Source organism: Eleutherodactylus coqui, chromosome 3 (assembly GCF_035609145.1).
Source record: "Eleutherodactylus coqui strain aEleCoq1 chromosome 3, aEleCoq1.hap1, whole genome shotgun sequence".
Lineage (NCBI taxonomy): Eukaryota > Metazoa > Chordata > Amphibia > Anura > Eleutherodactylidae > Eleutherodactylus > Eleutherodactylus coqui.
This window is the reverse complement of record NC_089839.1, coordinates 42183168-42205899: the sequence shown is the minus strand read 5'-3', so window position 1 is coordinate 42205899 and position 22732 is coordinate 42183168. Positions and strand designations below refer to the sequence as shown.

The following is a 22732-nucleotide window of genomic DNA, read 5'->3' as shown; positions in this document are numbered from 1 at the left end:
GCGAGGAAGAGCAGAGCTGTCATCCGAGATGGTGGTAGGCTGCCAGGGGCAGTAACCCTAACGCTAATTCTCCATGCAAGGCAAACCTCAGTCCCATGCTGCTAGGATCTTGCTCCACGCAGCCAATCATTAGCTTGCGGGCATACACTGGGCGGATACAGCCCATCACTAGATCTCCCCCCATACTTGTAGTAGAGACAAGATACAACAGTACCAGCCGGCTCAAGGTCGACTCAGCCTTTTATCCTTCTGAGGTCGGTAAAATGAGTACCCAGCTTGGTGGGGGGTAATAAATAAAATTACCTGAAAGCCCTGAAATTACCGGAATAAGTTGGCGCTATACAAAAAACAAGATTTGTTTTTGACATTGAAAAACTGTACTGCCCAAGACAACAAGAGTAAAAAATAATCAAAGGTCTAGAAACTCCTATGTGTGTTGAGCTATGATTAAGAACCATTGCTCAACAGGTATAGACAATTTCTAGACCTATGTATGTTGTCTTGGATAATAAAGTTTTTATATGTGAATCTTGACATGCTGGAATTTCTCCACGTATGTTAATATATTAGTCAGTCTGCTGTTGGCTACGCCTGTGTCCACTGAACCTCATTCCTCTTTTCTTAGCACTTCGAAAGTAGCAAGAGGAGTTCAAAGTCGCAAATTTTAGCTCAAATATTGTGTGTGCCAAAATTTGCACCTTTTTTTTTTACTATGAAATACTGGCTAATCTCACCAAAAACAGCTGAGTCATTTAGCTCCTGAACTGCTCTTCATTACAGGGGTAATCCAGACACAGGATAACATTTAATATACAGCATCACAATAAGTCATTTTGTGATAGGTTTGTAGTGGCCTGAAGTATATATATATATGGCCCCCCATAACTGTTCATATGTGTCCCTAAATGTCTGTCATGTCTTTAGGCCTCATGTCCACGGGGAAAATCAGGCCCGCTACGGATTCTACATGTAGAATCTGCAGCGGGTCCCTCCTGCCCCGCGGACATGAGCGCTGAAAATAGGAATTTAAAAGAATTTACTCATCCGGAGCGGGCGGGGAAGGTCTTCTCTTCCTCACGGCCGGATTTTCTTTTTCGGCCGGCGGATGAACTCGTCACGCCGGCGGCACGTCGCCGGCACGTCGCTGACGTGCCGCGCGCATGCGCCGGGCACATCCGCCGAGCTGAAGCAAGAAAGATCCAGCCGTGAGGAAGAGAAGACCTTCCCCGCCCGCTCCGGATGAGTAAATTCTTTTAAATTCTTATTTTAGGTCTCCTGCGGATCCGGACGGCTTCCATAGGCTTCAATAGAAGCCCGCGGGAGCCGTCCCCGCGGGAGACCCGAACGAAAATGGAGCATGGTCCAGATTTTTTCATGCTCCATTTTTTTTAAAATCACTTTTATTGACCATCCGCGGGTATTTATCTACCCCGCGGTTGGTCAATGCATCCCTATGGGGTGCGGATCCGCGCGCGGGAGAAGAGTTAAAATCTGCTGCGGATTTTAATTCTTCTTTTGCCTGTGGACATGAGCCCTAAATGTGGATGCACTGTGCAATTGTCTTGTCAGTGATTTATGTGTATTGCATGGCTGCAGCACCCAGAGGGTTAACGTCCAGGTTTGTCTGGAAAATGTAACAGTTTGTATCTAATGTTGTCAGGTGAGCATACATGATATATGTGTTTGCAAGGTGTGCAAATGGGTCTCTTGGTCTTTGTCTTTGTTGTTGGTCTTGCTAAGGAGGCAGTGGTGGAGTCGAATCAGAGTGGGTGAGGAGTCAAGCCGTCTAGCAGATAACGAGGGAGTCTGCAAGTGCACCTGTGAGCAAAAGAGACCGCACTCATCTTTTAGAATCTGACCCTGTGCCCCGTCGGCGTCCACACGACCTGCTTCTCTTCTTCTCCTCCTGTACTGTGGATGGTCCGCACGCCGTTGGACATGCGCAGTACGTTTTTTTTAAAATTCCTACTTTTCCCACTCCATCATTAGGCAACGACACAGGTATCTGCGTCCTCTCCGCAATGACAAGCCGCGTTTTTTCATAGGACCTTACAAACGGTATTTGCTGCGGATCTGCCCTGCACATGCTTGATTGTATGTAGCTCCATTCAGTCTCCTTCTCACTGCAGAGGCTACAGCAAGGAGGATGGGGAAGCAGAAATCCCGTTTTCGGGATGGGTGAGCATCACAGTGGTCAGATGCCCATCCAGGGGTGGACCAGCTATTGTATCCATTAGGACAAATCCCGGTGGGCCAGTTGGGTCATGCAGGGGCAGGCGCTTATTTTATATGGTTGTGGGACTGGAAAAAAGATATATACTCACCTGTGTCTGTCCTGCTGGCTCCCAACCTCTGCTGTCTGCACTGCACAGGGCTAATGCTGACCTCTGCATAGAGCAATCACAAACGTTGAGGCCGAGCACTGGACATAGTGATCACATGATTGTGCAATAAAGAAGTCAGCATGGGACCTGTGCGGCACAGACAGCAGAGAGCAGGAACAAGGAGGAGATACACAGGTGAGTATATGTGTTTTTTTTTAAATGCATATAGCGGGAAGTTCTGTAAGGGGGATAGGAGGAGCATTGTTATTACCCAAAAAGGGTCAGTAGGCGCATTACTACTATAAGAGGGCAAGGCAGGATGTTATTAATATAAGATGACCCGGTGGGGAATTATTACTATAAGAGGGCCAGAAGAGACAGTATTGCCAAAAAAAGGGCCAGGATGAGCATTATTACAATAGAAGAATGGCATTATTATTCAATGGGGGCCTATAGGGGCATTGTTATTACTAAAAAAGGGGTCAGTAGGTGCATTATTACTATAAGAGGTCCAGGAGGGATGTTATTAATATAAGATGACCCGGTGGGGAATTATTACTATAAGGGTGCCTACCCACTTGCGATTTTTTTTCCTGTGATGTTTTGCGTTTTTTTCTCAAGAGCAATTAGTATAGAATGTGTTCTTGTCCATCTGGGGGTTTTTTTTCCGTTTCGTGGGTTTTTTTCACATAGGAACTGTCAGTTGCATATGTCTCCTTATTTTTCTCTTAATGCACCCATGATTGTCAATGGAGGGCTGCAAAAAACGCTGCGAAAACGCGCACAAAACGCGCGAAAACGCTGCGTTTTTCACGCGTGAAAATCGGCAACGCAAGTGGGTAAGCGCCCTAAGGGTGACTACCCACTACAGTTCTTTTTTTCTCTGCGAAGTTCACAGCATTTTTTTTCCTGCAGGGGTATATGGGACTTGTAATGTTAAAATCGCGATTGCGCAAAAAAAAAAAAAAATATCGCAATTTACCACGAAAGCGTGATTTTGCGCAATAGCGATTTTAACATTACAAGTCCCATAGACCCCTGCAGAAAAAAAAATGCTGTGAATTTCGCAGGGAAAAAAAAGACTGTAGTGGGTAGTCACCCTAAGAGGGCCAGAAGAGACAGTATTGCTAAAAGAGGGCCAGAATGAGCATTATTACTATAGAACAGTGGCATTATTATTAAATGGGGGCCTGGAGGGGCATTGTTATTACTAAAATGGGGCCAGAAAAGGCATTATTATTACTAAACAGAACCAGCAGGGGCATAAACATGGCACCATTTAGTATGTAGAGGGTAATAATTGTGACACTTATGGTGTGGGGCCCACAAGGAGAACAAAAAGAGGATACTGTTTCTATGTGGGGCATGTGGTGTTATTACTGTCTAGGGCACCATGGATGGGGAGATTGTGTAAAACAAAGGGAAGTGGCTAGAAATACGAGAAGTCAAAAATGTCTGTGTCTCAACTTCTCCAGAGACAAATTTGGACAAAGAGAAGACATGATAGTGGTCTGGGCTTGATGGAGAAGAAAATGCAAAACAAAGTATCTCAGTTAGAGAATACATCAATAGTGATTACTGGAGGTAAAATTGGTCTTTGTATACTTTTTCTCAGCTTCACCATGGAGGTATTAGGTGGTCAGAATCTGTGGGTATTATTTGGCTTTCATGTATTGTTATTATTGGTACTATCGATCTATACAGTGTTTTTTTTTCAGTAGTAGTATGAGGATATAATTTTGTCACTATGTAATGGTAATATGTGATCATGGTGTGCAGTATAATTTGGTTCTCATATTGTGTTATTTTTTTGTAATGTTGATCTTTGTAAGATTAATATTCAGTAACAGTATGGTGGTATTATTCCATCAGTATTATGCAGGCGCGAGACCCATGTCATAAATGTCCGTCATGTAGGCTCTAGACAAGCTAGTCTATGTTCATTTTTGTCATGGAGGCTTAATAAATTAAAAAAGGCGGCATCTTAATGTATACCTCCGGTTCTAACATTGTACCTACTTACTGCTGGTTTGGGCCAAACTACAATATGGGGCCACTTTGTAATTTTTTTCTAGTGCTACTTTGGGTTCCCAATTAACCCCTGCCCCACCTACCATGTTTCTCTGAAAATAACACCCTGTGTTATATTACTTTTTGCCCCAAAATAGGCACAGGGTCTCATTTGTGGGGGGTGTCTTATACTCAGCTAGCAGGTGCCATCCGGGTCCCTCCCGCTGGTCTCCGGCAGGCTTCCGTGCAGTCCTCAGCTCAGACAAAACATCATTTGCTGGTAATGGGGTTTGAAAACCCCGTCTCCAGCAAGCAATTGCTTTGATTAGCCGAGCCGCGGTGCTTGAGAACCAATCAGAGATGGCGCTCGATGATCCAATCAGCCATGTGATGCTGTGATTGGCTCCTCAAGTGTTGGCTCTGATTGGCTGAGCAGCGGTGCTGGAGAACTAATTAGAGCAATCGGTTGCTGGAGGTGGGGTTTACAAACCTGTTACCAGCAAGCAATGTTCTGTCGGGGTTGAGGACTGCGCGGATGCCTGCTGGACACCAGCGGGAGGGACCCAGACGGCGCCTGCTATGTAGGCATTTCTTTTCTTTTCATGTAGTGTAGCTAGGGAAGGGTTTATTTTCGGTGAAACACGGTATCTATCAGTTTTCATCCATCCACTGGCTGGGTAAAAGCTTAAAAATACATAAAGTAACCAGAATACACCTTTAAAGTTTGCATGCCAGAAGAAAGAAGAGATATGTAACCTGCGGGACTAGGTAGTTCAAGAAACATGTACCCGTAGCTGGGGCCTTTATTGGTCATTTGTTCAATGTGCCTGGCTTCAGTGAGGACTAAACTTCAGATCAGTAATTTCAACTAAATTTTGTCATCAGCTTTACATAGTTCAGTATCCTGTTTAGAAATGTACTGAAGAGATGAGTTGCTGGGGAACTCAGCACATTCATTGCTTGTAGGCTCTTGTGCGTCTTCGTGCAGCTCATATAGTATTATCAGCTCTGGTACGAAACCGTTTCACCACAGTAGATACCGTCTATCGTCAATAAATTCAGCAAGCATGAATCTGGGAATGTTGGAATGAAATTGAGTCGAAAACCATAATTGTGTGAAACGGTACTTTTGCCTTAAAATAAGAAATCTTTTCTTTCAAATGCCTCATAAAATTGTAAGCAAGTTTACGGCTCACTAAGTTTTTTCAGTATTGCTTTTTTCCTAAAATCACCTCTTTACTTTCAAACCTTAAAACCTGTAGAGAGCAGCACAGAGGGAACTAAAAGTGAAAAATGATGATATCTAGCACATTTAAGGATCCTGTAACTTGCAGCCAGTTCTTGTAATACCATTGTCTGGTACAAGAATCGTACTACGCATTCATTTGTTTTATTTTGTTGTGAATATGGAAGTAGCCTTGCATGAATATTTTAATGGTGTTTGCTTAGGAAAGACACGGCTAAGCCCTTTATGGATGAAAATACTCTATGTAGCCAGAATTCCAAAAATGTCACCTATAGAAACAATTATGTTATTTTGTTTCTTTTTTGTCTTTTTATAATTTTCTTAGTTTCTCTGTTACTTATTTCTTTCTGTTATGATCATGTATTGCAGTGGGTGTGGACCCACTGCGTAAGTAACTGATTTGGCTTTGGGTTAATTATAAGGGCTGCCCTAAGTGGTCCCCTGGTTCTTACCCTTTAGCCCCTTTTTGAGGGATCTGGTCTTTACTGCAGGAAGATCCAGGTTGTTTCCCCAGAAGTAGTCTCAGTGACAGCTGATCCAGGTGGATCAAATGTCACTGGAGTATACGACTGAAGGAACAGGCTAGGATGGAATCTAACATCAAGTCAAGGTCAGGACATGGAGAGTTTGGGCAATATAGTAAATCAGGCAGGAGGTCAGGACAGGCAGCAATCAGGACAAATGTAATCAGAAACAGGCCAAGGTTGGCACAGGCAGAGTTCAGGAAATCTGGATATACAGGCTGAGGGTCAAAGCCAGCCAGCAAAAAGGATACAGAACACTAGAACCTTATTGCTTGGGCACCTTCTAGAAGGTAGAGGTGCCCTAAATAACCTGGGAAAGGCTGGGATAGGCTGCAGACAGATAACCTGGGTGTATAAGATTGTCATTTAAAACCTGGACTGAGTATGCATCATCAGCACACTCTGGCAACCACCCAAAGAGACAGACTCAGCATACATGCACACCGTACGGGTTTGGGTAGTGACAGGAGGAATGACACTGCACCAGCTGCATGGCAAATAGGAAGGGAGAAGATGCCAGCGGGGGAGTAGCTGCTGTGGGTGCAGAGGTAACAGCTACTACCGGGCCCTGGTGCCTTTAGGATCCAAAGGCCCTTATACCACATAATATATAAATATGTATAAGCTGTGACTATCTACCCGCTCCTTGCAAAATGATCTCTCCACAGGTCACAGAGCATGTCTAGAACAGCCTCCCATACAAGTCAATGGGTTCCCTTCTGTCCATTGTGTGAATGGCCCATGAAGCTGCTGTAAAACATCTCTAAATGGGTACTATTGTATCTTCTCTCACCCATGAAGAATAGGTGAAGACCTGGGTTCTGCAGAATAAGTTCTAGGGGAGGGTTTGGCGACGCCCACAGCAGGCGATTGGCTGATTCTGGGATGCCATGTTAGCTGTGCTGTCTATTGCTGTTCCATGAGCCCTGCCACTTTACTGTCGTGTCTGTTAGCTTTGGGTTCCCTGCTGGCCTCCTGTGACTTACCCTCTGCCTCTCACCCATGTCCCTGGCTGCCTGCAGCGGTGACTGTACCTGCCGGCCAGCCGGACTCCTGTCTGTAGCCATGCCGCTCACCCGTCTCTCCTCCTGCTGGCTCCAGCGCTAACTGTCCCTGCCGGCCTCCGCTGCAATAGGCGCTGTGCTGTCCTGAGTGTCCTACCCGTCCATTGTAACTGTATGCAGGCGTGCACACCACCGCTCCCTCACTGTCCTCCGCCACTGTGTCAACCTGGCTACTGGCCACTATCAATGTCCTGGCCATGGGGCATTGCAGTGAAGCCGGCCGATAAGGCATTACCAGCTGTGCACTCCGCCACCACAGCCGCTCCCTCACTATCCTCTGCCGCTCTTTGCTCTCGCCTGCTGCTGGCCGCTGTCACTGTCCTGGCCGTGGACCGTTGCAGGAAGGCCAATGGGGAAGCCACTTCCAGCTGTGCTTCCATCTGCTGCCCGCTGTCAGTGTCCTCACGGACCCATGGCAAGGAGGCCAGCGGCGGCGGCACAGACACAGATACAGCTGAGAATGGAGCATGGAGCACAGCCGATCAGCAGCTGGGGGCGTACCCTACACCTCTCACAGCACAATGACAGGTCTCCACCCATTTTTGTGGTGGAGACAAGGTACAATGGTACCCTCTAAATAATATCAAATGCAGCTCAGGAAGGATGGCTGCCTCCCCTATAGTCATGTATAGAGGACAGAATAAAAAATTCTACAATCAAAAAATAAAAAAAAGCCTAGAAAAATAGAAAATGTTTCTCTGTTTTTTAATAGTAAAAAACAATAATGATATAGTCCCTTTAATGAATCCATGTGTTGCAAGACTATCACTGCACCATTTTTCTATTCAATTTTTATTTTCTGACAGTTTTTTTTTACTCTATTGTCAGTACATGACTCTGAGGTGACCATGTTGCCTTTGCTGCAAGGATATGATTTAGAGCAGCCTCAAGAGTCATTCCCACAGTAGACTGGAGATGACCCATTGATTTCTTTGGAAGCCTGTTCTAGGCATGCTCTGTAGCCTGTGCAGTGGTCACTGTGCAAGGAGGGGAGGAGGTGAGCTGTGACCATCACCTATTGTGAATAGTGAATCCTGTGTTATCTATAACTAAGTGTTCACCTTTCAGTGTAACCCTGCTCATGATGATAATGAGATGACTGCTGATGACAGGAACAGGAAGTGTTAAAGCCCATTTACACGGAGCAATGATCCCTCAAAGATCGCTCAAACGACAGTTTGAGTGACAGCTTTGAGCGATCATTTTGCATTAACTATTAAGGAGTTACTCAGCTACTTAATAGCTTATTAGCGTGCAAATGAAGTCTTTAGCTGAAAGCAGTTAATAGCTCGAGTGCTCTTATCTGCTTTCAGTTCCTTTGTTCTCTGACAGAAAACCATGCTATCAGCATTCAGCACTACCTGTGGAGAACTCCTGATTGTCACGTTTGTGCAGAGACCGAGCATCACACTCAGCACGGACGCAGGGTGAAGAACCACAATAGTAGGGACCGTACGACACCAGAACACACCACTCTGCACGGTGACAGGGAACGCATAAATGGTAAAAAAAAAATAAACACCTTAATGCGGGACGGTGGCACCATCTCCAGGGAAAGGAGGAAGCCTGGCTCTAACCTAGCTGGAAGGGTGACAGGTCCCTACCTAATGCAGGGACATCGCCCTGATAAGGTCAGCCCAGCGGTCTTTGGATCTGGGGTCTGGAGAGATGCACTGATACACAAAGCAAAAACAGAAAAGACAAACAACAAAATGACTGGAAAAAGACCCAGCAGCTACTTATCTACAAGTTGCAGAACACCCGGCACAGTAAAGCTCCCACTCTACGTATTCCACTGTGTACGACAATGAGCAGCAACAATCACCAGGAGTGCAGAGAATAAATAGCTACTCTGCACGTGAAAGAAAGGCAGAGTGAATGGAGAACCACTTCTCCACCTTACTCTCAGGCATGGCTAATCCAACATGCAGTCATGCAGCAAGACAGACAGCAATAGCCGATCTGCACATGATGCATTAACCCTTGATCTGCTTAACCAGGCAACAGGTCCTAACTTGTGCACAAGCCACTATGCCATGACGTTGTCGGAACCAACAAGCCGCAACACTGATAAGGCCGAACGACGATTTTTAGGTTGGCCTGAATTTAACGATCAGCTAGCAGTGCCCGAAAAGTGCACGATGGCCGCGCGTTTAGACGCAACGATGATTGCTCAAACGATTGTTTTTTTAGCGATTTTTGAGCGATCCTCGCTCTGTGTAAATGGGCCGTTAGTCTAGTATTAGGCTATGTGGTCAATGTGAATACTGCAGGATATTAGGATTTTTTTTTTTAATACAGATCATAGCATGGAAAAGTAAAAGGAAAATCATCAAAAAAGCTTAGAACAATATATTTAACATTAATATTTGATTTATATAATAGGTCATTTTCTGAAGACACGTTCCCTATAATTTGCCCGTATGCTTTGCAACATATCGAGGTCCCATTACGCTAATATTGATCTCCTAGATTCGATACGTATTAGAAGAAAATTCAGTTTGAATTGTGCAATGGAAAAGACAGTTCCTAGACACATACACGGGGCCGGCTGGGATGTGAAGATACAATTCACAGTTACAAGGTACATTGGTACATTAGAAAAACTAATGGCATGGAAGTAAATGTGTAAACACAATCCTATCTGCCAAGATAGAATGCCGTCCAGAACTGATATTACCTTTTGTCCAGTAATGGAAATATGTGAAAACTGAATTGTACACTCTTGTTCTGCTTAGAAATCTCAGGTCAAAATAGTCTTCTAAATGTATCTCTTAGCACGTCCAACAGCGGTAACATTTCTATGAAAAGCTTACAACTCCAACATTTTCTATCCAGAGATGCCAGCTTTACGAAGGCTGTAAAGGCAGCCAATGCTTCCAATTCCGTGGTTGGCCTCATTTCCAATGAGAACCTGTAGAGCTGTGGGGTCCACAAGTTCTAGAATAGAAGCAGACAAGGAAAAGGAAGTGGATAAAAGGGATGGGGAAATAGGATTCCTTGTCTCAGGTGGTTAGGAAAGCGGTGATGTTAAGAAATACCTGAAAATAATCTCATTTTTATCTTTTCTACAGGGTTCCTCTTCCTCTATGTACACTTATTGTCAAAAAAAAAATCAAGCCCCTAGAAGGAGTTGTCAGAATCAAATGAAACTTTCTATGTGTGATTGTAACATTGATGTAAGTGATCAGAGCAAATGGATATTTTTTTGCGGAAAACCTAACACTTATAGGGAGGCTCTAGTACCCTGTTACACCGCCTCTAGCTTGGATACAAGATGTGATATGGGCAGGCATGGAGGCTCTACTACCCTCTTGGACTGCCTGTAGCTTGGATACAAGATGTGATACAGGTAGGCATGGAGGCTTGGAGGTTCTAGTACTCTGTTATACCACCTCTAGCTTGGATACAAGATGTGATATGGGTGGCATGGAGGCTCTAGTACCCTGTTATACCAACTCTAGCTTGGATACAAGATGTGATATGTGCGGCATGGAGGCTCTAGTACCCTGTTGTACCGCCTCTAGCTTGCATACAAGATGTGATATGGGCAGGCATCGAGCCATACAAGTTCCATACAGTATCCTGCGGCATATCGGTCCACAGTTGCTGTAACTGAGCCTCTAGATCATGGAAAATCATAGGCTGTCAAAGTGGGCATCTCAGAATCTCCTATACATGTTCTATTGGCGATAAATCTGACAACTGGACAGCCGCGGAAGTGTGACAATGTTGTAGAGGTATTCCTGTAAAACCCTTGCTGCGTGCATTATTCTCCTGTCCAGTATGCTTCTCCACAGCTAAGACAGTATTGAGGTGCTCACCCCTAGGTTTCCAGACACGGAACATTGCCATCATCAGTGCCCAAACTAAACCTGGATTAATTGCTGAAGACAACCTGGTTCTACTCTATAGCATTACAGTTTTGTTGTTCACAACGTAACTGCTTACAGAGCCAATGTTGGAACGTTGTCAAATGCCGTACACATAATGGACACTGTGAGACCAAATGTCCTTCAACCAAGCACCTGGAAATGGTTCCAACAGACAAAGGGTCCTATAATGATGGTGCCACCTGTATGTCGATGGTGGACAATGAAACAGTGGGAGCTGCCCATGCTTGTCAGATGATCCTCTCTACTGGCGGTCTGTCAAAGGCATCCTGAGCCTGGTCGCCTTGTGCGTGCTCACACATCCACAGGTCCCAACACTTCCTAACAGTTTGGTCAGAACAATCCAGGTGGCGGGCAGTTCATCAATACGATCATACAGCTTCTCTCATTCCAATATTGCGCCCCCTCCCAGACTCTCTTAACTGGACAATATTTCTTCTCTGCATCGCAGGGGCATCTAGTGGTCAACAAGCTCTACACAAGCGGAAAAAGAGGTCACTACACACAAGGAGCTTCTGAGAGCCTTTTTATAGGCTAAGGCTGGAACCCCTTTTAGAGCCTCAGGTGGCAAGACTGTTCATCTAATCACCACAACTCTACTCATTTGCATATCTGCCTGAGATGTAACTGCATGCCCGGTTTTAAAACGAAAACTCCTTCTAGGGGCCAGATTTTTTTTTTTTGACAAAAAGTGTATGTTACTATACTGCACAACATCTTCTGGATAAACTGTGAGATTATTTTTCAACAAATTCAACTAGGCAAACGAGAGAGAAGGGGGTATTCTTAGCACATCCAGTTCTACATTGAACGGGGCACATTATTAGAAATCCCCATCTAGTTGTGAATTGGACTTCCTTCGGTCTTTAGAACTGCAGCAATTCATCATGGTATAGCTCTTAATAGATGTTGAAATCGCTCTACAGGAATACTGGCCAATGTGCACAGGAAGCTTCTTGCAGTTGCTGCAAATTAGATAAGGGCACGGACATGTTCTGAACAGTAGACAGGAAGGAGTCAGCACTGATGACCCCGCCTTGTTGGAAGTCACTCGGATTGTTGGATTTTCCCATCTAATGTGAATTTGCACTAAAACCGATCTACGGAAAACTTGTCACTTGAATTTATGCTGCACTCCCAGGTCAAGGGTCTAATTTTCATACAGGAAAGCTCTAAGGACGGCTTCCCATATATGTGCAAAAACGCATGCATTAATGCGACATATTTGCGTCGTGAACGTCACACTTTTTCACGCTCTTTTAAGCATATTGCTGTGCTTTTTGCACCAACCTGGCCATTTCCCTTGGGTGTGGTACACAGTCAAGTTCCGCGTTGAATGGCAATTTAGCCTAATTAGTTCCCAATGTGTTCTTTTCCTGCGAAGTTGCGTGGGTATTAAGTGCGCACTAAGAGCATGCTGTGTGTTTTTCCGCATATGCTAAATGCGCCCGCAAAAACGTAAATGAGAATGAGTCCACTGAAATCAATAGGTTCTATTCTCTGCATATTGCACCTACAAAAGCGCGCGCAAATATGTTCGTGGAAAGCCACCCTAAAGGCAGCCAAGGTCTGGCGTCTGTAATAAAGCAGCCATTCAGCATGTATATCTATATCTATCTGTCTAGATAGATATACATATATACAGTTGTATTAACAAATTTTCCATCAAAGATTGGATATCTCAGAGGAAAGCTATAGATTCTGGAAAGAAAGTGCAAGTCTTTGGGGACACCAAAAAGTAGAAATATGACAAATTCTACAATGTTTGTTCTTTCATTTCCCCTTTACACTGAAAATAAACTCATTACGACTCGTTTGCTCATTAGCTCAGTTTCTGTGTCTCCCCAGCACTTTGGCACATGCTGACATTAGAAGTAAGTAAATCAATGACTTCATGAGGAACTTGGATTACAGACTGCTGTACGAGGCTCCTGAAGATGTTTCCAGCTATTTCCTGTTGGATTATAGCTTGACATAAACTTGCTAATTGCTGAGTATCCTTCACAGTTAACATAGAACAGATTGCATGAACTTTCCACTACTAGATACTGTATACCATTGCCTCGTTAGCCTGAGTTCTCATTTATCAATTGTGTCTGGCCAGAGTTTTCATCTGGTGTGAGGGCAACCTGGTATCTGACTGAGGGCTTTCCCAGTGATCTAGAATGGTGTTGGTGTAGTGGCCCGAAGTCCATATTTCTGGCCCCTCCATAAAGGTCATACATGTCATGTCTTTTATGTGGCTCCACTGTGCAAACTGTCTAGTCTCTTGTTTTGTGTATTGGATAGCTGCAGCATATGAGAGGGTTAATGTCTGAATGTGACTGGGATATGTCTGGAAAAGTATCAATTGATGTCCTGTCATGTGGTATGCTAGACACTATAAGGCATGGTCCTCATGGGATGGAAATCTCGTGATTTGGCTGCACCAAAAAAACGCAAGATTTTCGCTTTTCCGCCTGTATCTCCGCTGCGGCCATCTCTCCCCATAGAAAGGAGAGACTGCTGCTGAAATGAAAAAAGAATTGACATGCCGTGCTTTGTTTCCCACGCGGCATGCCAGTTTTAGTGCGACTGGGCCGCAGCATGTAGACGAGATTTTTGCAAAATCTCGTCCACTTTGCTGATTAATTCCAGGATTTGGAGTTGCGGGCATAATTGCCGTACGGACATTCCACACGAAAATTCCGTGGCAATCCCTTCCTGTGTGAACCCAGCTTAAGTATGAGTATTTGAGAGCAAGGTGTGGTCTTCTTCAGGCAGTCCATCAATTTCTAGTATTCTTGTATATTGTCACCACCAGAAGCTAGGGGTTTGACAGAGGAATGCCCCTGTCACACCCCTAGCTACCGATTGGCTAGATTTAAGAAGGTCCTAGGAGCAGAGTCTGGAAAGTTGTTAGCGTGCCCTGGAGGGTTATGGTTAGGGATTGGTGTTCCAGACACGAATACTAATCCCTAACCCTAACCCTCCAGGCCAGGGTAAAAGCAATGAACATAGACCCCGTCCCCACTGCCGAACAACTCCTCCGCAGCCGCTCAGCACCGCTCACATGTTGCACTGCAGCACTGATATGTGCCGAGTGCCAGTTGGCACCTAAATCCATGGCCACCGAGCACATCCGGGGACCGCTGGCTCTTTTCTTCCTCCATGCCAGAACACCGAATGTGAAGGGAGGTGTGAGAAGAATGCTGGCAGGGAGACTCACCAATGGCCCGGTAAAAAGGAGCGCAGCCCATGCCGTTCACTGCTGACTTCACCAGTACTTCCGGTGGTGTCAAGAAACAAGAATACCTCATCTTCTATGGTAGAGAGTGGCTTGGTGTGCCAGCCACAGGGGGGTACCTTCAACCCTCAAGACACGCTAAAAATGCTTATTGTTGCCCTCATTCACTCTCAGCTCGATTATTGCAACTCGTTGCTGATCGGCTTCCCCTGCACCAGACTCTACCCTCTCCAATCCATTCTGAATACAGCAGCCAGGCTCATCTTCATGTCCAGACGCTACTCAGATGCCTCTGCCCTGTGCCGGTCACTGCACTGGCTGTCCGTTAAATACAGAATTCAATTTACACTCACTACCTTCATCCATAAAGCCCTCCACAGTGCAGCGCCACCCTCTATTGCCTCTCTCATCTCAATCCATCACCCGGCCCGTGCTCTCCGTTCTGCTAATGAAACTAGACTGCGCACCCCTCTAATTCGAACTTCTCATTCCCGCCTCCAAGACTTCTCCAGAGCAGCACCAGTCCTCTGGAGCGCACTACCAAAGAGAGAGAGAGAGCAGTGGTGAGTCTGCCATGCAGAGATCCAAGTCTGAGTCAAGTGAGTGTCTGTGGAGAGATCCTACCCCGTCCTCCTCTGGAGAGTAACCCTTCTAGGAACAGTACCTGGCAGATAGCGTGGACTGCAGGATCGATATCCCGAGTTTCCTCCCTTACCTCAAGTTTACTGTATTGCCTGCATCGGTGTGTAATTAAGCTGTAATCTGTCAAGCTGCAAGTAAAGTTTTGCCAGGCCCGGACCATTTCCAGGACTGAAGTACTAAAAGTTAATTGTGTGCGTGGACTTCCTTTATTTCTCCGCCGAAGGTCATTCTGGTGAGTAAGGAACGGTGGCGTTACACTAGACCTATTTACAGTCCACCGCATGTTTATAGGCCATCTCTGTCCCAGAGGTGTCCAGAAGAGGCCTAGCAGTACTTGGGCCGAGGTGCTGTGCGTACCTCTGGGGAGGGGTCTGGTCAGAGCCACCGTGACAAGTAACAACTCTACCCTACCAACTCCTCAGTTCAGGCCTCAGGTCCCGAATGGTCATCTGGTCACCACATTGGTAGCACGGAGGTTCCAGGGATAGCTCACATAGGGTGCGAAAGCCGACACATCTGCTTTCAGTAATAAACTTTAATGAGACATAAAAAATAAAACAGATAAACAGCATTAGGCCTCATGCGCACGGGCGGATTTGAATTGCGGAATCTGCGATTGACACGGGCACGGAAGATAGGCTGTTCAAGCCGCGCATAGGAAAGTATGGAGCATCCTCTGCTTCACACACACATGCAGAATTGATTTGTGGATTCCGAAAGCAGAAAATAAATTACAGCATGCTCCATTCTAGCACGGATTCCGCGCGGACGGGCTTCATTGATCTCTATGGAAGCGTTTGATCAATTACATTGCGGATGCATTGCAGATTTGTAGGCGGATACTTCTAAGGTTGCTTGGAGACCAGGCAGGGAGGTGGAAAAGGCACCATTAGGCTTGTATTTTTTTTTGCACGTGGACGATCCACTGTGCATCTGCATACATCTGCATGGAAAAAACATTGAATCCACGATTGCCCACAAGCATTTTAAATTACTTTCTGCAATGACTCGCAGATTATCCACGGTGGAAATCCGCATGCGGAATCCACGCGTGCCGTGTGCACGAGGCCTAAGTCCCATTCTGGGGTGACTCACAACCATGTACCAGTCTGTTATTACAGAGGATCCACGTTAGTGGCATTAAAGTCCAATATCCGTATATCGGGCTTCTCAAAATCCATACCGGGTAAGCAGGGTTTCAATCAAAAGTTCTCTTTTCTCCATGTGTAATGGGTTTCTCCATAATCTTTACCCGGTCACCAGTAATATAGTTTCTGGCAGCTCTGTATCACATCAACGTTGTGGGATATTCAGCTCAGTCCTTATCCAAAACAAATGTCTGTCCCATTGAGGATTTCATGCACCACAGTTTCTCTAACACAAGGGAGTATCCCCTGCTCCTCACTCCACAGCATAGCTGCACAGACTCAGGGGAGCATCCGAAGCTCCCCACCTTGCAGCTTAGCTGCACAGACACAGAGGACTATCTGTTGCTCCCCACACTGCAACACAGCTGCACAGACTACTTCCTGTTGCTACTCAGAGAGCTGATCTTCATTCCCTCTCCTGTTTAAAGTCACAGTAGCTTGCAAGTCATTGAGACAACAGAGTATCAAATAAACAGCAGCAACCATAACAGAGGAGCCGGATACAACAGATGCCATTTTGGTGCACTTTTTGCACCAGACCAGCGTTTAGAACCAAACATAAGTACATTGCATGCAAGGTTTTTGTGTCCCACGCAGTTAAGCATATGTAAGATGACCAGATGTCCCGATATAGACGGGAAAGTACCATTTTAAAACCCTGTGTCCCACTTTCCCCAGGGTCCCAAGTGGGACAGCCATGTGTCCCGCATTCGGGATGCCTGTCCAGCTTTTGTCCTGATTTGGGGACATAGGTCACCATGAAGGTCATCCTGCGAGATGCACACACTGACGTTAGTCTGTGCATCAGGGATCCTCCTCCCCTGATCTCCCCTCATTGGTTTTGCAGGAGGAGAGGATAGGGGAGGAGGCGTCCAGGTACACACACTTCCATCAGTGTGTGCATCCCGCAGCAGCACGGAGCAAAGGAGCAGCCATGCTCTGAAGACAAGAAGGAGGTAAGTATATCAGTCTTGGGGGGGCTTTATTACTACTGGGGCTACTGTGGAGGTCACTGTTACTACTGGGGTTGTACAGGGGACACTATTAGTAATAGTGTCTCCTATATCAGCTTCAGTAGTAATAGTATTACTGAGGCTACTGTGGGGGGGGGTCACTATTACTACTGAGGCCACTGTTGGGGTTATTATTGTTACTGGGGCCAATATAGGAGACACTATTATTGTTAGGGTCAGTATAAGGGACACTATTACTACTGAGGCCACTATGGGGGTCACTATTACTACTAAGGCCAATATAGGGGACACAATCTCTACCGGGGCTGATATAGGGAACACTATTACTACTGAGGCCACTGTGAGGTCACTATTATTACTGAGGCCACTGTGGAGGACACTATTGCTACTAAGGCCATTCTGCACATGGCAGCATACTTCAAGCTGACTTAGGGTAGGTTTACACATGGCAGAAATGCCGCTGAATAACCGCAACAGAAATTTTCACTGCCCTTTCTGCATCCAAAAAACAGTCTAAATCAGTACTATTGGTGCAGATTTTGACTGAAAATCAGTCGTTTATCCACAGCTAAATTGATACTATGTGGCGCTCCCCTCACCTCCTCCAAAGGCTTCCCGCTGCCAGCGCTCCCCGGCTTCCGGTTCCCAGCTCTGGTGCGGCACCACTGGTCAGATGAGGCTACTACAGGCTGCTAGGAAGAAGACCCACCCCCTGACCACACCCCTTGTCCCGCTTTGATCCTGGAAAAATCTGGTCACCTTAGCAAATGGTATTCAAACTGATGCGCCAAATGCCATTAAAGTCATAGGGCTAGTTCAGCGCTATTTATTTTCATCTAGAGAAGAAAAGGCCTTTCAATTTTCCTGCTCTGATGACGTAACAGGAAAACGTAAACCATTACAATGATGAGAAAGTTTTAAGGGCAGCTTTAGACGGGTGTATGCACTTTTGCGCTCCACTCCGGCAAAGTATTTGCATTACAAATGAGTCTTTTTACGTGCATATCGGCGCAATCTTGCTGTATTTATAGTGCACACAAGGCATGATCATTTGCGTGTGGCAGATGAACACGCCCCGATTCAGATGACATCAAATGACATCTGGATGTGTTCTTCATGGAATTGCACAGTGTATTGCGCATCTGTGTGCACATTTGTGCACCCCCTATAGACTTTTATGGTGAGCCTTGGTGTGCAAATGTGCACAAAAATGGAGCAGGTCCTATTTTTTTTGTGCCCGCAGGAAATGCGCATGCAAAAAAGGAAATGAGAATGAACCCATTGAAATCAATGGGTTTTATTCTCTGCTTATTGCGCATACCAATACGTGTGCAAATATGCCCGTATGAAGCCTCCCACAGGGCAGATTCAAACAGACATATTTGCTTGCTTATTTGACTTCAATAGGTTCACTCTCATACGTGTTTTTGTGCATGCATTCTGCACGCGCAAAAGAAGATGCAGCATGCTCTATTCTAGTGTGCATTTGCGCACCAAAGGCCCCTCAGGAGTCTGATAATGGGTGTATATTTCGCTTGTAGTATTCATTTATATTCATATAATATATTTATTCTGCAACACTATATTCATGCATTCCTTTAGGAGTGTCTATTTTTCTTTTAGGCATTCTCACTGAGCCCTGCAGGTTTATCAATTATTAGGATTTAAACGCTAATCATGTCTACTGTCATAATGATTATACATATTGGTTATATATATATATATATATATATATATATACACACACATTCCCTTAGAGCCTATACGTTACGCTCTGTGCTATACAGTTTGCATTGTTGGACAGGCAGCACCTCACCCTATCTCCTAAAAACTCAAATCAGTTCTATAGGTGAAGGTGCTTCACCCCTATGCTTTCTTAACTTGGATAAGCGGCATCAGTAGGGCTTTCACCATCCCGATGCACATTTTTCTGAATGAAATAATGCAGCATGATGCGGTAAATGCAGTAAAAAATTCTTCTATTTTTTCTGCCAGATCTGCTGCTAAGGTTTTGTTTGCACTAGTGCTTTGGGCTTCCATTGTTTGGCTCCAGCCTAGAAGCTGAACAAGGGAAATATTGTAGGCGCTAGATCCGACATATGCCAGACACAGACTGGACTGGATGGACCTTGTTGATTATATTGGGGTTCACCCAGCTTCCAACACGTCGCCCAGCATTTTTGTAGATGAAATAGTGCAGCATGCTGTACTAGTTCATCTGGCATTCTGTGCCAAATCTGCTTTCAAGCTTTGCTTCACAGTAGCACTCGGGGTCTCCATTGTTCGGCGCCATACTTGGAGCTGGACAAGGAAAAAAATAGTAAATGCTGCACCCGGCGGACCACATTGATTATATTGAGGTTCGTCCGACCGTGGCATGTTGCCTAGTGTATTCCTGGATGAAATAGTGCAGCATTCCACACTATTGTCTTTGGCATTTTATGCTGGCGCTCAGAACGGAGCCTCCAGCGCAGATGTGAACCAAGCCTAACACAACATATAGTACTTCAGCTATCTGAAAGCAGCACAGATTTGCTAACAACAAAGTTATGTTACTAAATATATAAACTTCTGTATAACGATTACAGTTATGTACAAATAAAAAAAATGATCAATAACAAAGTATTGTAGATGAAATGTCCCTAAGATTGTTCACATCTGCATCTGAAGTTCCATTTGGGGTCCCCGTCGCAAATTTCCGTTAGAATCCAAAACGTAATAGTGCTACATGAAATACTACTTTGTTCGACAAAATGACAGGGATCATAACAGAATCCGAAAGGAGCCCATTATAGTAAATGGGGTCCGCCCGGTGGCATTCGAGACTGGCATGTGCTGGATCTGGCACTTCTGGTTTTACCATTATTCAGCGCCAAAAAGTAGCCAAACAGCAGAAGCTTAAAGACCCAGTGTGAACAAGCCCAACAACTTCACCTTAGCTTGTCAGTAACCTCCACCTACATATAGATATAATGGGTTAGACTCATCCTATGACTTCCTCCAGTTAGCTTATTTGTAACATTGTACAAAATTAAGAGTAATCACCGTTGTAATCAATACTTGATCTCTACTGTATGTAGCTTTAGGGAAGCTTTGGAGGAACATATTTGCACAGCACATTATGCATGTGCAATTAGCGTATGCAATATACAGAGAATAGAACTCTTTGATGTCAATGGGATAGTTCTCATTAACCATTTTTTTTGCATGCATTTCATTTGTGTGCAAACAAAATAGGACCCATAGAAGCCTATGTGAGGTGGCACACCACACGACGACATGCGCAATACGCTCATTAGGCTAAATAGCCTTTTAAATTAGGGTGGGAGTGTGTTGCACATGCATATGAACATGCCCTGCATGCACAAAAACGTACATTACTATGCTCAGACACGCGTGCAAATTAACCTTACTCACTGCGCAAATATGTTGTGCTAAGGCAAGCATATTCGCTCATACGCTTATCTAAAGCCCCCCTCATATTGTGACATGTTAAAGGGAACTTGTCAATAACTTTAAGCATCATAGACCAACTTATGCTACTTATAGTTTAGGCGAGGTGGAGTCCGGGTGCCTCTTTACATACTCACCCGGTCCTCCATTTCAGCAATATCCCCAGCAAAGTCAGCATGTACACCAGCTTTTCAGAAGGCTGCACATGCACACTGCCATATTAAAAAATGGGAATGTGCGTGTACTTTCTTCTGAAAAGAGTCAAGCTTGCTGTGTGGGGGACACCGCAGAAATGGGTGAGTATGCAAACAGGCTCCTTGGTCTCTGCACCACCTCAACTATAAGCACCATAACTTAGTTTATGCTACTCACAGTGAGGACAGGTTCCCTTTAACTTCACTACTAATTATTTACATAGACAACATAAAAAAACTTTTCGCATTTTAATATTAAAAAAAAAAAAAAGCAACCCCCAAATCATCTAGTAATGTCAATGATAGTAGTAGTAATAGTAACAATATATTCAATGCAGTGCTGAGTATTCCTACTACCTTGTACAGGAAGCTCAACCACATTAACAGCCATTAGAATAATAATCTTTATAGACTCAGAATAGTCTAATTCCGATCATTAATCTAGTAAGTGTTTCAAAGCCAGGTATCGCTCAAATAAATTACGCCATAGTACTGCCAAGCCTATGATCATGTACATTAAAAGTACACCATGTACGCCCTTAGGACATAACATGGCTTGATGCTAACCTAGGACTTCTATCTACATTTGTAGCACATTTCACCTATACTTCTCATCAATGGAAAGCATTGGTATAGCTCACAACACCAACACTCACCATTCAGATGATACTATAGATACAATGTATAGTTGCAACTTTGTAGTTGTAGAAGTTGTATCTAAAATGCCCATCTGCTTACAGACTTTTCTATGTAGCAAAATCACTCTAAAAAGTGGAAAGTATCCATAATACTAACAATACAAACATGTTGTATATACATTGTAGCAAACAAAAAACAAACAAAGAGTAATGCAAGAAAAAGCAAACTTTACCCAGCTTCACAGACTTTTATGAGATCTACAGCAGCTATGCTTCCTAAATCCATGAAACTGTCCTAAAACATTACAGATGATACTTACAGTTCTAAACCAGGTGATCTGTACGCCGTTGCTTGAGCCGGACACAATAGACCCACCCGACTGCAGTTACAAAGCTTGCAGGCATCAGTCAAAATTGAGCAGACTGGATTCAGGTAAGTCAAATACAGCATGAGGTAATAGAAATTCAGAGTCTCCATGGTGAAATTGTCCTTAGGAGATTAGTAGCAATGTTATTTTAATTCCATTTTGTCTTTTGTCATCTCCTTAACTTTTTGGCTTTGGAGTGAATTACAGCCAGGAGATGGAACACTTTGTATTCCATGCAGGCAACGTGTTCCTATTTTTAGGCTGCATTTACACTGACTAACCGTGAGTCGCTGTCAGGGCTCCTCCTGTCTTTAACTTTGGACAATTTAAATTTCACTCCCAAATCAAACAAGTTTGCAGAAATAAGTGCACCCCCTGTCACCCACAACTATCCCCAGGGAAGTGCACTGATTTATTCTTGCTCTATTAGGCTGGATGGGGAGTTTAGTTAACTCTTGTTTCTCTCTTTTTAGGTGTTTGCTGATCAGAAGAAGAGAAGACGACTGATTGTCCTCTTTGACTTTGTAAGATGGAGTACTTGTGAACTCTGTTACTCCTACTATTCTTTAGCCGGATTATACAATGCCCATAGGATGTTCTGTATAGGTATTCCCAACCAGGAAAGAAGAGATATCCTGTTGATACTGCTAAATACAAACTAATGGCTGGTCCTCACAATTAGCCTTTAATATTGTTTATTTGCACTCTTGTTTGTTCACGCTTGGAACTTGTGGGTCTGTAATTTATCTGTCTTTTCTGTAGAGTTGAATGCAACGTTTTAAAACACTGTAAACCAGCAAGTCAGCCATAATTTATAGAACTGTTGCATCCGAACCATAGCTTTAACCCCTTTGTGACTGCAATACGCCTTTTTACTGACCCCACTAATAAGCTTTAAATGTGCACATACATCTTGTTAAGGCGCCAACTTATTCCGCAGCACTTTCAGATAAATTATTTATTACTCCCCACCAAGCTGGGTACTCCTTTTACCGACCTCGGAAGGATGCAAGGCTGAGTCAACCTTG

General features: G+C 44.5%; 1 protein-coding gene across 1 annotated transcript in view; it reads right to left on the bottom strand.

Moving 5' to 3' along the window:
• LHCGR (luteinizing hormone/choriogonadotropin receptor) overlaps positions 1-22001 on the bottom strand; it is a 132633-nt gene extending 110632 nt beyond the window's left edge. Inside the window, exon 1 of the mRNA XM_066595521.1 lies at positions 21657-22001. Coding sequence (XP_066451618.1) covers positions 21657-21814 — 158 coding nt within the window. The 5' untranslated portion in view covers positions 21815-22001. The remainder of the gene's footprint in view (positions 1-21656) is intronic.
• Positions 22002-22732: the final 731 nt, after the last annotated feature.